The 14,339-nt window shown below is 40.8% G+C and overlaps 1 protein-coding gene across 1 annotated transcript in view; it reads left to right on the forward strand.

Annotated features, from left to right (window-relative positions):
• LOC117448278 (sphingosine kinase 1-like) overlaps positions 1-14,339 on the forward strand; it is a 40,969-nt gene that overhangs the window by 13,036 nt on the left and 13,594 nt on the right. Inside the window, exon 2 of the mRNA XM_034085496.1 lies at positions 1,048-1,197. Within this exon, the coding sequence (XP_033941387.1) occupies positions 1,048-1,197 (150 nt within the window). The remainder of the gene's footprint in view (positions 1-1,047; positions 1,198-14,339) is intronic.

The following is a 14,339-nucleotide window of genomic DNA, read 5'->3' on the forward strand; positions in this document are numbered from 1 at the left end:
TCCTTAAAATATAAGAGTGTTTGCAAACATTACTTTAATAAAATGCCAACTTCTTTAGCTTAAATATGAGAATAAATAAAAACTCAGGTAAACATAGTCTGGATTTTGCTGCATAGGAACTTGAGTTCCTTGTAATAGCAAACAAAAAGGTTTTACAAGAGTTTGCATTAAAAAAAAAAGACAAAAGTACAGACCTCATAGTCATGCAACGAGATAAAAGGAAAATTAATAACTCGTAGATGAGCATCTGTGTAACGAAATATAATAATACAAAAGTACGAAAGTAAAATGTTTCCAGAAAAATTGGTGTTTGTTTGAAAAATGAAAAATAACTCTGTAGTTGTTGGAACTGAACATCTTTAAACCCTGGCTAAGACAAGATAAAAAGAAAGTAAAAAAACTACAGATGAATCAATGGTGCAAGTAAAATGTCGGAAAAAGTAAACTAAATAACATATTATGTAAAATAGAAAAAGAAAACTATGTTTAACAGGAGGCAGCTGTGTTACACTGTGAAGAGAGTCTGTGCCTTCAGTCCAAATGTTTGAAAAACTATATAAGAAAGTGGAGAATACTGAATGTACTCTTCTAATATCAGAGTAGCACATGATAACAAAGGCCCTACGCAGCTGTGTACGTGGCCGGATGTATGATTACCTAGAAGAGCGTCAGGACTGTTTTAGACATATGAGAGCTACTGTAGTTCCCAGAGCAGTGTCCTTCAGATGCTTTATATACAAGAGAGGGTGTTATTCACTCACAAGATGTATACCGGTTCAAAGCAGTATTCTATGCTTAGTTCAGATTAGCTAAGACCCACGTCAGAAATGATCATGCTTGTCATATGTCTATCTCCATAGAGGCTGAATCATCATGTTAATCGTTGTCACATACAGTAGTTGTACCATATGCTCTGATGACTACTTCCATTCTTGCAAGCATAATAAATACATGTATCCTGACATTGAAGCTCAAGTCGGTGACGAGTGATATTTTTCTAACAGAAAGCCTTGATTTGAAACCCTTGTCTTGTGTCCTGTCCTGTAGGGGTGATGATGAGCGCGTTGTCCCGTCCCAGCCGGATGATGCTGCTGGTGAACCCACAGAGCGGGAAGGGCCAGGCGCTCACGCTCTACAACAACCACATCCAGCACATGCTCAACGAGGCGGGGGTCACACACACTCTGGTCATCACCGGTGAGTTGGAGGGTAACAGCACAGACACACAGCAGTGTTGAGCCCAGACACCATCAAGTTTTATTTGTATAAAAGTCTACTCGCACTGATTCAAGATTCCAGATTCTGTGAGAAAACTGTGAGTTAATATTATCAGAAACTAGATTTTTTTACCCAACTTAGTCAAATGAGACAAGAACTCAATTTACATCTATTAAAGGTGGGGTAGGTACGTTTCAGAAACCGGCTCGAGTGCACTACAATTTGAAAGTACACAGCCGCAAAGAATCTGCCCCTTCCTTCAGACTTCCTTACAGAGCACCTCCTCCAACACACATGAACACGCACATGACGTCAGCAGACGTGAAAGTGGCCGTCTGTTGCTGGCGAGTCATTGAAGTACTGCTGCAATGCACGCCCAATGACGGCACGCCCAATGAGGGCACGAGATACATTTGTGCGTGCACGAGATGGAAGGCTGACAGACAATCCAATCCATTTAGCCGGGCCGGCTAAAATGATTGGTTGTACTTTTTACAGTACCACGGCTTCCACAGATGACATTTTTTTATGGATTGTTGTCAAAGTACTTAAGATATTCATTGCTATCGGGATGTTAAGAGCATTCATGGAATATAACAAAGTGTATCTCGAGCCGGTTTCTGAAACTTACCTACCCCACCTTTACGTGGGCTGCAAAAAAAGTCATTCATAAATATATAAAATGAGGCCTGGTTACATTTTGTATGAGTAAGCAAAGATGTAAAACATACCATAAAAATCAACAAATAGTGCAAAGTTGCCATATTAGAAACAATCATTTTCTAATAACCTTTCAAACATGTTTTCAGATTCATCCCGTCATAAGGCATGGGTTAAAAAATAAAAGATAAAAGATCTGTGTAACCGTAATCTATCATTTTTTCATCACCTCAACATTAAAACATTGTTTAATCTTGTCATAAAATATAGCACAGCCTCACGTATAATCAGCACTCACGAAACTCCAAACACACACAACCTTCAGACAGTTCAGCGAAGAACACAATAACAACAACAACATCCCCCCTCCAAATCTCAATACCCCTAGTTTAAAAGCTCGTCGTGTTTTCATGCTGTCACCATCATTATGCTGATCAAGCGCCTCTGACCCATATGCATGCAGATCTGTTATGTAACAAAGTTTGTCCACACAGAGACTCACATATGGATAAAGACACACGTCCATGACAAACGCACAAAATCCTCTTTGGCCATGATTAGATTTGATACGATCTCTATGCATTCATAATCATCGCCATAATCTACACTGGGCTGTAACGATTAAATAGTGCAGCATTAGATTTACACGCGGTGCCGTGCTCCCTCATCGTTTCTGTAACCCGCTGGTGTTCTCCCTTGTTTCACCCCGTGTCTGGCTCTGTTCATAAATCACTGCAGAGTCAGATAAGAGACAGAAAAAGTCTTTCATCACAGTGTGAGGTGCACACGCACAGAAAGAGGGCAGGCGCATGGAGAATAAGCTTACTGGCACCGCTGTGCTGTGGAAAACTCACAAAAACGGATCTTTTTGTGATTTCCCAGATGTACTTTTTGACATGTTAATCCTTGGGAATATATACAAATAGATTTAATCCCCAAAATCTACATGAAAGAGCATGACTACTGAAAGGGGAATTTAGATGCTACAGTGATAGACAATCTCTGTGACAGACTGACTTTAAAAATACAACTTTGACTCTAATCTTTCACAACGATGCCTCAGGAGCAGCGTTGGGATTTTAGATTCTTAGATGCAGTCTAGTTATTCCTCAAAAACCAAATTGAGCTCCAGACCAGACAGAAACAAAACTGTTAACAGGTTTCACTGGACGATAAGAATTGTATTTGCCGCAGGCGTAGCTGAGGATATTCTAAGGTTGACTATCGTGCTTTCATTCAATATTTACACAATGAGATTTCTGATAAGTAATCATCAGTGTTGTGGATATAATGACTTGGTGGAAACATGTAAAAAAACGATAGAAAGCCACATGACTTTTCTGTAATGCAGCCTTTAAAACCCACACAAATACTGATTTTGCCGTAATATGATATCCAAAATGCATCCCAATATAGTCTATTATCCCATTGTCAATATAATATTGATATATTGCCCAGCCCTAGGTCTCACCTGTCCATTTGATAAAGCCGATAACATCTAAAAGTCTTACTAAATTAAATATATATAGAGAGAGAAATAAATAAGATGTAGGAGAAGTAACTTTCTAATGAATGTTAATTATTTGCAAGTAAGACCTTTTCTATAAGGTAGAACTATGTACTAATGCGTATAAGCTCAGTTATAGGACATGAATTACATCTCTATGTTGCCAGTGTTTTGAGTGTTTAGTGAACAACTTGGACACACCCAATTTGACCAATGGAAACAAATATTATTATGTTTGGCCGTAAACGCTTGCTATAAAACATGGCTATCTTTTCTCATGTGTATCTCTCGAAGTTTATCTATGCGGATGATAACTAGTGGGCAGACTCATTATTGTATCTTTGGCAGCAGCTGCGGGCGCTGCCAGCGGTGGAGGACAGGTGAAGGATAACTGCACTGCTGTGGGGATGCAGAGTGTGTGTGTGTGCGTGTGCGTGTGTGTGTGTGTGCGTGCGTGCGTGCGTGTGTGTGTGTGTGTGTGTGTGTGTGTGTGTGTGTGTGTGTGTGTGTGTGTGTGTGTGTGTGTGTGTGTGTGTGTGTGTGTGTGTGTGTGTGTGTGTGTGTGTGTGTGTGTGTGTGTGTGTGTGTGTGTGTGTGTGTGTGCTTCTGAGTATATTTGTATGGGCTTGTTAGCTTCTGTTCTGCATGTGTAAAGATGGCACACTGATTCCTCTCAGGCAGACTCTGCTCAGGCATCCTAAGATGTCTGTCACACAGCATTAATTAAAAGACAGCAACATGACTCATCTGCTCAATACAAATTAAATATATTTATTTAGGTGACAGATATCTCCTCCAACAACTTCTCTGTTGCTCTTTTATTTGTCTCTCAGCCGTTAGTTTTTAATGTTATGGCAACAATCTTGAGAAGTAACACAACACATTAACACAGTGTGTTGCTGTGGGGCTCCTCTGTGCCATGGTTCAAGTTAAGAAACTATTATGTGTAAAAACAAGGACAGGGATCTTTGAAAACTCCTTCATCCTAAAGACTAAGCAGAAAATACATAAATAAATACGTCAATGCATTCAGTTGTATGAGCATCAACACAATTTCAGAACTACAATAGTGGCTAACACCTATAGACAGTCATAGTCCTTTCATGGTGAGACATTTGACCTTAGTGTCAAAAGTCCTGTAATTAATCGTGACACAGCGGCAGTGCAGCGTCGTTGAACAATGAGATATGCACCAGGCCTGGAGGGGAACATGCTTTCTGATTCCATCATGGATTTTGAAGGGTCTAAAGTTTTTGGTGATGATCTTATTCTACGATATGGATCATCCGAGCATTGTGTTGACCTGATTATACTTTTCTAATCGAAAGGTATGATGACTGTGACCAAACAGGCTTTTTTTAGCCAGTACTCAAGAATCTATGCTATTCATGCTAATTTCATAACATGTTTTAAAAGGGTACGATAATGTATTGGAGATATTTTGGACAGACATCTATGTGAACTGCAGCTAAGTTGACGGAGGAATTCTACTGCTGTGAGGTGGTAATTCTAGTTTCAGTTTGACATTTGTAAGTCTGCCAACATTATGAGAGTGCAATACTAGTTTGTTGGAGTAAACCTTTCGCAATATACCAAAAAGAAAAGAAAAGGGAATCCTCTTTCCATGACATTTTTACTTAAATATGTATGTATATTTTTAGTTTGGTACATCATGTGATTAGAAAGATTCCTGACAGACTGTTCTCTATGTCTCCCCCATTTTGTAATGAGACACAGGTTTTCTTTTTATTCCCACATTAAAATCTTGCTACAGTGTGACTTTTACACACAGATCACTTGTGTATTTTGTAGAGCCATCGTAGAAAAGTATTTACACCATGACCCAAAAGCAAGCATTTCCAGGATTTCACTCGTTTAATGTGGCTGTTACCACTTCATATAATTGCCACTTGGTGCAAATAAATATACTCTCTAAAGTTGAACTGTATCTGGATTGTTGCTCAATTTAGGTCGTTTTCTTCCACTGGCAGGCCACAGACATTTCCCATGTTTAAACTCGTGTTGGCTGATCAGGGATCAGGCCTGGCAGAGGAAACGTCCATCAGTGCCTGTAGCTGTGATGAGGTGTGTGTGTCTATTACTGTCCCTCTAACTTCACACCGGGAAGAAATATAACTTTCGTCACATATTTTAGGACGGTGTGCTGAAAGAACACTTCCTCTTAGTGGCGATTTTCAATGGAATACATGTATTAAGAATTAAAAAGGGGCTGTTACTGTAAGGTTAATAATGCAGCGTTTCTGAGTTGAGAGAAATTAGGCTTTGGAAACATGTGCGTACATTTGACCGGTCTTATGTACACTGCGGGAGGGAAAGACGCACGCAAAGCTACTATTTTAGCAATGCAAACATGGCAGATACAGCCACTATTCACTGGCATCTCATGTTTACCTAAAAATCGTTCTCAAAGATATTTCAGCATCAGTTAGTGAGATGAAACACTGGAAACCAACTCATGGGAAAGAGTGGCCAAACAGAGAAAATCACACCCCTAAAAAGTTATTACATTTGACAGTGTAAACATTTAGTACAGTCCCATCTGTGGCGCTCCCTGGTGTGTGTGTGTGTGTGTGTGTGTGTGTGTGTGTGTGTGTGTGTGTGTGTGTGTGTGTGTGTGTGTGTGTGTGTGTGTGTGTGTGTGTGTGTGTGTGTGTGTGTGTGTGTGTGTGTGTGTGTGTGTGTGTGTGTGTGTGTGTGTGTGTGTGTGTGTGTGTGTGTGTGTGTGTGTTTGTTTGTGTGTATGTTTGTGTGTGGGTACACCCTCAGGCACCTCCCTGCAGCTGACCGAGCTGTCAGTGTTTATACTGATACACACACACACATTCAGAAGGGGGTGCTGTTTAACTGTCACCACCTGCTGTCATTTAGGTGGAGGAGTGCTGCAGTTATTAGTGTGTGTTGTTTGAAGGGAGTCACAGTCAGGATGCTGGTGAGTGACAGCAGGGTGGAGAATCATCTGCAGCTGAGCGGAGGACGGAGCTTCCCGTTACCTCACCTTTAATCCATCACAAAGCAAGTGTTTTTTTTATCAGTGAGAAAATGATCACCTCACTCTGCAGCTCCACTCAGTGTTTACGGGGCTTCAGAGGACTTTTCAGCTCATCTGATTGATAACAGATGCTTTGTAAAAAAAAATCGTTTTGCAAACATTGAATGTTAAAATAAGTGTTTCCTCTGCCTCCAAGTGGCCAAAAAAAACTGTTCTAAGTTCAAAGTATATTAACACACTCATACAGTACATGCATTCAAATATTTGTTGGTATCCCCTACTCTTCAAGCTGGCTGTAAAGTGATCACTTTGTACTCTGATTACAATTTAAGAGCTATAGTAAAGAATTAGCATTCAAGTGCAGATGAAGCTCTAGCTAGTAACCTGTCAAGTGCCATTCTTGAGGCTACCCATCAAACTGTATGCTGTGCACATTGTATGGCGAACTGTTAATGATGTCTGTAATGATTGAATAATAGTTTGCTTTGAATGTCACACATTTGGAGCTCCTTGTTGCCAAGTGACACAGCATATGCCATGTAAACGTTACATCCTGGGTTCAAATCATTGGTGACCTTTGCCACATGCCACACCCCTCTCTCTCTCCCAAACAAAAACATTTAACTGTTGCAATCATTTATCAAATTAACCAGCATGTAATCTCCTTTTCATCAACGCTGAATCCCAATGCTTGCATATTGATATGCGTTGGAAGAAGAACTGTAATCCTTACTCCGATGTGCAGTTGTTCTCATCCTCCAGGAGCTTACTCATCTTGAGGACAGTTAGAAACATGCAGCGCTGGTCAGGCTGAGAGCAGAGGCCAGTGATGAAGCCGAGATCTGCATGGCTGTAAGGAGTTAGTTACAACTCGACCCACAGAGAAACTCTGCCGCTCTCCTCTCTTTACCTCTGCAACATAACTATACAAATAATTACGATCACAGTGTGACTTATCTCCGACCCTGATATTCCTTTCCTCTCACTGCGACATTTTGCCATTATCAATCTGTCTGACGAGGAGGGGGGGCTCTCAGCTCTCCTCCCACCCACTGCAGTGCCTCGGTTCTCGGTTCTGGTTGGGGTCCTTCAATCATTTTCAGTGTACAGCCTCCGCATGGATACTGAAATGTGATGTGACTGGACTGATAAAGAGGAATTGATCCCGTTATTCTGAGTATAGAGAAGGGAAGGGAGGCAGAGGAATCAGATCCTCTCCAGAGGTGTGTGTGTGTGTGTGTGTGTGTGTGTGTGTGTGTGTGTGTGTGTGTGTGTGTGTGTGTGTGTGTGTGTGTGTGTGTGTGTGTGTGTGTGTGTGTGTGTGTGTGTGTGTGTGTGTGTGTGTGTGTGTGTGTGTGTGTGTGTGTGTGTGTGTGTGTGTGTGTGTGTGTGTGTGTGTGTGTGTGTGTGTGTGTGTGTTGTCACGATACCAACATTTTGGTTTCGATACCGATACCAAGTCAAGAATTGCGATTCCGATTCTTTTTCGATACTTTTCTTAAAAAAAGGGAAACAGTCTTAAATATAATCAGGGATGCAAACTCATCAGGTATGAAAAAGGTGACAAGGATCCGAGCCCCACGGAATATCGGCTTTAAAATTAGGAATAACAGATGAGTTTAGCAGTCAGAACAACTAAAGCAGCAGTGTTACTAAGAACAGAAACGCCAAATAGTCACATCTAATTAAAAGCATTTATTTTAATTGTGTAGCAGTGAGTTTAACATTTTGGCAGCACTGTTGAGCATTTTGAAAATGTATTTTCATGCCTCTGTGCAAGGCTTACTCTTTCTATCTTTATAGCCACTGGTGTAAAGTAACTAAGTTCATAAACTCAAGTACTACTTGGGTACAATTTTGAGATACTTGTACTTTATTTAAGTATTTCAATGTTTCTTTTGCTACTTTGTACTTCTAATCCACTACAGTTCAGAGGTACATGGTGTACTTCTCCTCCACTACATGTATTAATCCCTTTAGTTACTTCACGGATGTGGAGGAATGATGTGAAATATAATCAAGTGTTAAATCAGACTTTAGTTCCACCTGGAGTAAATCCGCAAGCTACCCTGCAGTCTACAAAGTACTTCAGACTAGCTGCACCTTCACCAGTTTTGAGAACACTTTCATGATCAATCATTATAAAACATATCATATATATTATTCTGAAATGGACCAATCTGCACAATGACTACTTTTACTGTCGCTACTTTAATACTTTTACTTGAGGAACATTTTGAATGCAGTACTTTTACTGTAACAGAGTATTCCTACAGTACACTCTGGTGCTTCTAGTACAAGACCTGAGTACTTCTACTTTTACTGTCGCTACTTTTACTATATTTTGATGATAATACTTTTGTACTTTTATTTGAGGAACATTTTGATTGCAGGATTGTTCCTACATTCTGGTACTTCTACTTTAACTCAAGTACAAGACCTGGGTACTTCTACTTTTACTCAAGTACAAGATATATACTTATACCACCTCCGTTTATAGCCTATGAAAAAAACTAATAGAAAACGAAGGCTAAAGCTAACGTTTATAGTCTATGAACAAAACTAATAGAAAACGAAGGCTAAAGCTAACGTTAGCAGATTGCTAGTTAAGTTTGCTCAACGATAATATTGCGACAGAAAAACGTTTCAGTGCACATCAGCCCTGAACACCTGAACGGCCCATTCACAGACTTCTGGTGTCTTTTTTGTCAACAAGCCGAGGCGCAGCGGCAGTTGCACTCCCACTTGCAGCCATGCTTCTCGTTTTCTCACATGCTCTGGCAGCTAGCGCGTGGCCGCGTGCACGAGAGAGGGGAGGGACTTAGAGCGTGCTTGAGAGGAGCGGGACTGCAGGCCAGGCACGGCTGCAGTGCAGGGAGTGGAAACAGAGCGCTGAACACACACGGCTCTTATTAAAACGGCGCTTTTTCACGGGAGTACTTTCCCCCGTCATTCTTAAAGTACCGATACTAATGAAACGGAGGAATCGTACCGTTTTTAACGGCAGGGTATCGCGGTACCTTTCAAGTATCGGTACACCGTGCAACACTGTGTGTGTGTGTGTGTGTGTGTGTGTGTGTGTGTGTGTGTGTGTGTGTGTGTGTGTGTGTGTGTGTGTGTGTGTGTGTGGGTGTGTGTGTGTGTGTGTGTGTGTGTGTGTGTGTGTGTGTGTGTGTGTGTGTGTGTGTGTGTGTGTGTGTGTGTGTGTTTACTGGCAGCTTTAAGGGTAGAAACAAGAAGGTGGTTGCACAGAAGAGAAGACACTAGAGGGGTCTAGAAAAAAACGTGATCATTGATAGAACACAAAGTAATGAAATACTTCCATATCCTCTTATAGAATATACATTTCCTAAACCTGTTGTTATTAATACTCCAGGTGCATTTCAGTGATTCTTGATTTTTTTGTAGCTTTCTCATTTATTTTGGCCAATGCTATCTATTGATTGGTACTGCTGTTAACAGCTTCCTCCAGGCAGAGCTCCTGTATCCTATTGTCTAAATCAGGGGTTTTCAAAGTGTGAGGCGCGCCTCCCCGGGGCGGCGCCAGAGAGCTTCAGGGGAGGCGCAGCGGGAGAAAAAAACTAACGAGAAACAGTTAGCTAGCCTAACCCTAGCTAGTTAACTTCAGCTAACTTTATGCACCATGAATGCCCGTCTCTTCTCCATCCTCTGCAATGAGATGGGCGCTCACCTCCACCAGCTGCTGCTGCACTCCGAGGTCCGGTGGCTGTCCCGGGGCAAGGTCCTCACTCGCTTGTGTGATTTGCGCGAGGAAGTTCTCCTCTTCCTCGCCGAAATCAACTCCCCACTGGTCAAGCACATGGAGGACATGAACTGGGTTGCAATGTTGGCCTATCTGTCCGATATATTTGACCGGATAAACCTGTTTATTCCTGTCTACATTGCATCATCCGCCTGTGCGCATCAAAGACGCCAACACAGTCTCACTCCCTAAGCGTCCAATAGCGACGTTTGGTCAGTGTCCGTGGCGTCCAATTGTGACGCTCCTAGGCTCCTTCAGCGTCATAAAGGGACGCAAATAGCTTTCAACTGATTACAATGTATTCCCATCTGCGTCGGGATTTGACGCTCATGGAAGCACGGCATTCGTTTATGCAGGCTGCCCTTAAAGGCAATGTGAGCGTCCATTCCCATTGGATAACGGAGAATTGTACACCCGGAAGTAAGTATTCCTCTTACTGTCGATTGATTTTACAGTGATATCTGCACTACTCATCGACTAAAAAACACCAGATTATCCTTGTTAATTACACAACATTGATTGGTTTAAATTGTGTGCAATGCTTTTGTATTTTTCCCCTTCGATTCGGAGAAACAAATATTTTTTCTGAGTAAAGGATGGCAGAAGACACTACACTACCCAGAATCCCCAGCTATCGCTTGGACTACACCATGTGCTCTGTTTGACAAACCCCGTTTTTTTCACCATTCATTCTGATGGCTGGCATCTATGTCACGTGATCTTCAAATTTCTCCCTGCAGAAAAAGAAAACATGGCCGAAATTCGTTTTACTCTCGGTAGAAAATGCCTATTTTAAAGTTAGTTTGGCCATTAAAATGCGTTTTGATGTCATTTGATGCGAGAAATATGAGTTGTTATTTCAGATTATGTGTGCAGTGGATGTACATGATCTTTAGTTTGCTAGTTATTACGAAGATTACATTGTTACCAAGGTGGTTGCTAGGGACGCAGCTATCGATATTATTTCTGTTATGTTGTGTAACTGTTTAATGGTGTTATCTTTATTGCTACCCCCTTCCCCGTCAATGTATAGTGTTGGTCCACAGCCTAAACATATTAGTTTAACAAAATCCGCATCTAAAGATAGCCTACGTTATTTTCCCATGTACAATTCCAGTCTCACATCTCAGAGCACATCGTCATTAACAAATACTGGAAACAGACCGAAAACATTTAAAAAAATAATACTTTATTCCGAGTGTGCTTGCTTTTCTCTTTGAAAGTCATCACATAACGGCATTGTAATACACGGTTCGGCTGCATTACATATTACATATCTGTCGTAGGTCTGTATTTATAGAGCCCTGATGAGAAGACAAACATGAGGAACTGAAAACGTGACGTGGATCATAAATATATCAGCCATTAAACAACATCTTACATTTCTTTTCACACAATACGTCTCCTTGCAGTATCAACACTAATTCGGCTCACTTTTATATTTGATCCAATTGGTAGATAGGCTGTATTTACACCATAAAGGTGCACAGCTGATATAAAGGGACACCTAGTGGTTAAAGCATGTTATTGAATGTAATTATGTTTATTATTAGATATTAATACGATCCCTATAAAGTATATTCATTACTCGTTATTCTCTACTAATAGTTAATTAAAGACTGTATGTAATGACTATTTTGCACATCCCTTTCAAGATTTCAAGATTTTCTAATGTTTATTGACATATCATATAGGCCTACACAACTGTGGTGTAGTTCTGCACTGAATGAAAAACTTGGGTTGCAGGTTCCTCAATAGTGCACAAGACATCTATCAATATTTGTGCATACCTCCAGCTATGTTGAAGCACTTATTTTAACTGATATTATACATAATGTATTATACTCTTATAAGATGTATGTAGATATTTCATCTCCGGCCTTGTCAGGTATTGAACAATCGATAAATAAAGAACACAGAATTGTTGAATATAAAACACAGAATTTGTGTGATTATACTAAATGATTTTCAAATAAACACAACTGCATATTTAACTGTTACACATGCTGATGTAACGCAAATGTTCCAACTTGGGATCAATAAAGTATATCTTATCTTAAGCTGATCGATGGCTACTGCCATATTTGCAAAATGTGCCTCTGAACCTTGACAAGTGCATGTTTCAGGCTTATCAATTAATGTAATGTAATGTTATCAATTAACAACAGGGGTCACAAACATAAGACCAGCTGTTAAATAAAGCTCTTCTGACCTTAGCTGGCATGTGGGTATATATATTAATACTGCCCATAATGGGCACAAGCAATTTTCACCCATTTATTAATTATATGTTTTAAATGTGAGTGTTTCCTGTCCCCTAAACCTCCAGGGATGTACACAGTTGAATACTGGCAACTTCTTATTATGGGAAATACGAAAACGTCTTTTAAAACTACAACTCCCAGTAGAGACGTGCCATAGAGCATGTTGCGAAACAGAATAGCCAGCATGTGTAGTTCTGGGGACGGGGTGGGGGAGGGGGGGACGCGGTGGACCCGTTCAAATCCAGTTTTGGACAGTCTGCCGTGGTTCCATCCCATTTCAAGTGCTGTTCGAGAATCGGCTTAACCCTCGGAGCACACTCTCCAATCACAGAGCTTGAGGACTATCACGGGGTTTGTCAAGAGCACATGGTGTAGTCCAAACGATAGCTGGGGATTCTGGGTAGTGTAGTGTCTTCTGCCATCCTTTACTCCTGGGAATGGACGCTCACATTACCTTTAAGGGCAGCCGACATAAACGAATGCCGTGCTTCCATGAGCGTCAAATCCTGACGCAGATGGGAATACATTGCAATCAGTTGAAAGCTATTTGCGTCCCTTTATGACGCTGAAGGAGCCTAGGAGCGTCACAATTGGACGCCACGGACACTGACCAAACGTCGCTATTGGACGCTTAGGGAGTGAGAGTGTGTTGAAGACGCAGACTCATTGTTCCCACTAAAGTAGGGGTGTGTGTAATAAGGAGGCAAACTTGATGTTCAGTGTGTTGCGGGGAGCATATAAGGATTTATCCACGATGTTGAACATGTTAAAAATGTTTTTAAAATATGTTTAAAACATAAAGATAAAAAAGTTATTGTTTAATGTTTTAAGGAGGTGACGCTTCTCAGCCAATCAAATTGGTGTTGTCAGTGAGTCAGCACGATAGATTCAAACACACACAGAGACGAGACAAGAAGAGAGAAACAGTCGGAGTAATTTCAAATGATGTGCTCAAAAAAGAGAAAGGAGACAGCGAAAACAGAGCCTTTAATTACATTTTCTCTTACTGGACCTCTTTGAAATGCAATTGAATACCCCTGCATTATAGCAACAATAATAATAATTGGGAGGGGGGGGCTGTTCTTATGTTCTCTGAGGGGAGGCTCACCTTCCCACACTTTGAAAACCCCTGGTCTATAGATGAGACATCTTGGTTGCCTGCAGTGATTATGATAACCGCCTGCATGTTGTGAACAACAGATCAGAACTTCAGACTTAACAAACTTGAACAAAATCCACATCTGAAAACCTGATGGTCTTGCTCAGTTTAGTCAAAAAATATCAGCAGCAAAATATCTAGTCAACTCAGATATGTTTGTCTTAAATGCATACATTATGCATGAAAAAAACACTCAATGAGTTTTCTGCTTTCCTTACAGCAAGATACGCTTTGACTGAGACTGTGCTGATAGTAACCACTATTATCCATCACCTTTATCTTTACCAAATACTGTGTCTGAATATGAAAAATCTCAATATTCCGTCAAAAATAGGAATGATGGCTGTTTCTAAAAGTAAAAAAAAATGGGTTCAAATGGTTTGAAAGAGTAGAGGGCTAGAAGGAAAGAGCTTGGGGTGTTTCTGAGCCTCAGCTGGTCAGAGAGTGAGAGTTGTGACTGAGTTGTGTGACGGTCCGCTGCGCTTCACTGACTCGTCTTCACACCTCGCAGCTCTCCTCCTGCCCTCTCACCTGCAGAGAGAGACATGCATCCCTCCACACACACTGAACAGACCCTAGAGAAAACGTGATGATAATATGTCTGGAATGCAAGAAAGTAAGATGTTTGAATAAGTGACAGGTTCAGTTAAAGGTGGGGTAGGTAAGATTGAGAAACCGGCTCGAGATACACTTTTTTGTTATATTCTATGGAATGCTCTTAATATCCCGATGAATATCTTAAAATCCATAAAAAAATT

Source organism: Pseudochaenichthys georgianus, chromosome 1 (assembly GCF_902827115.2).
Source record: "Pseudochaenichthys georgianus chromosome 1, fPseGeo1.2, whole genome shotgun sequence".
Taxonomy (NCBI): Eukaryota; Metazoa; Chordata; class Actinopteri; order Perciformes; family Channichthyidae; genus Pseudochaenichthys; species Pseudochaenichthys georgianus.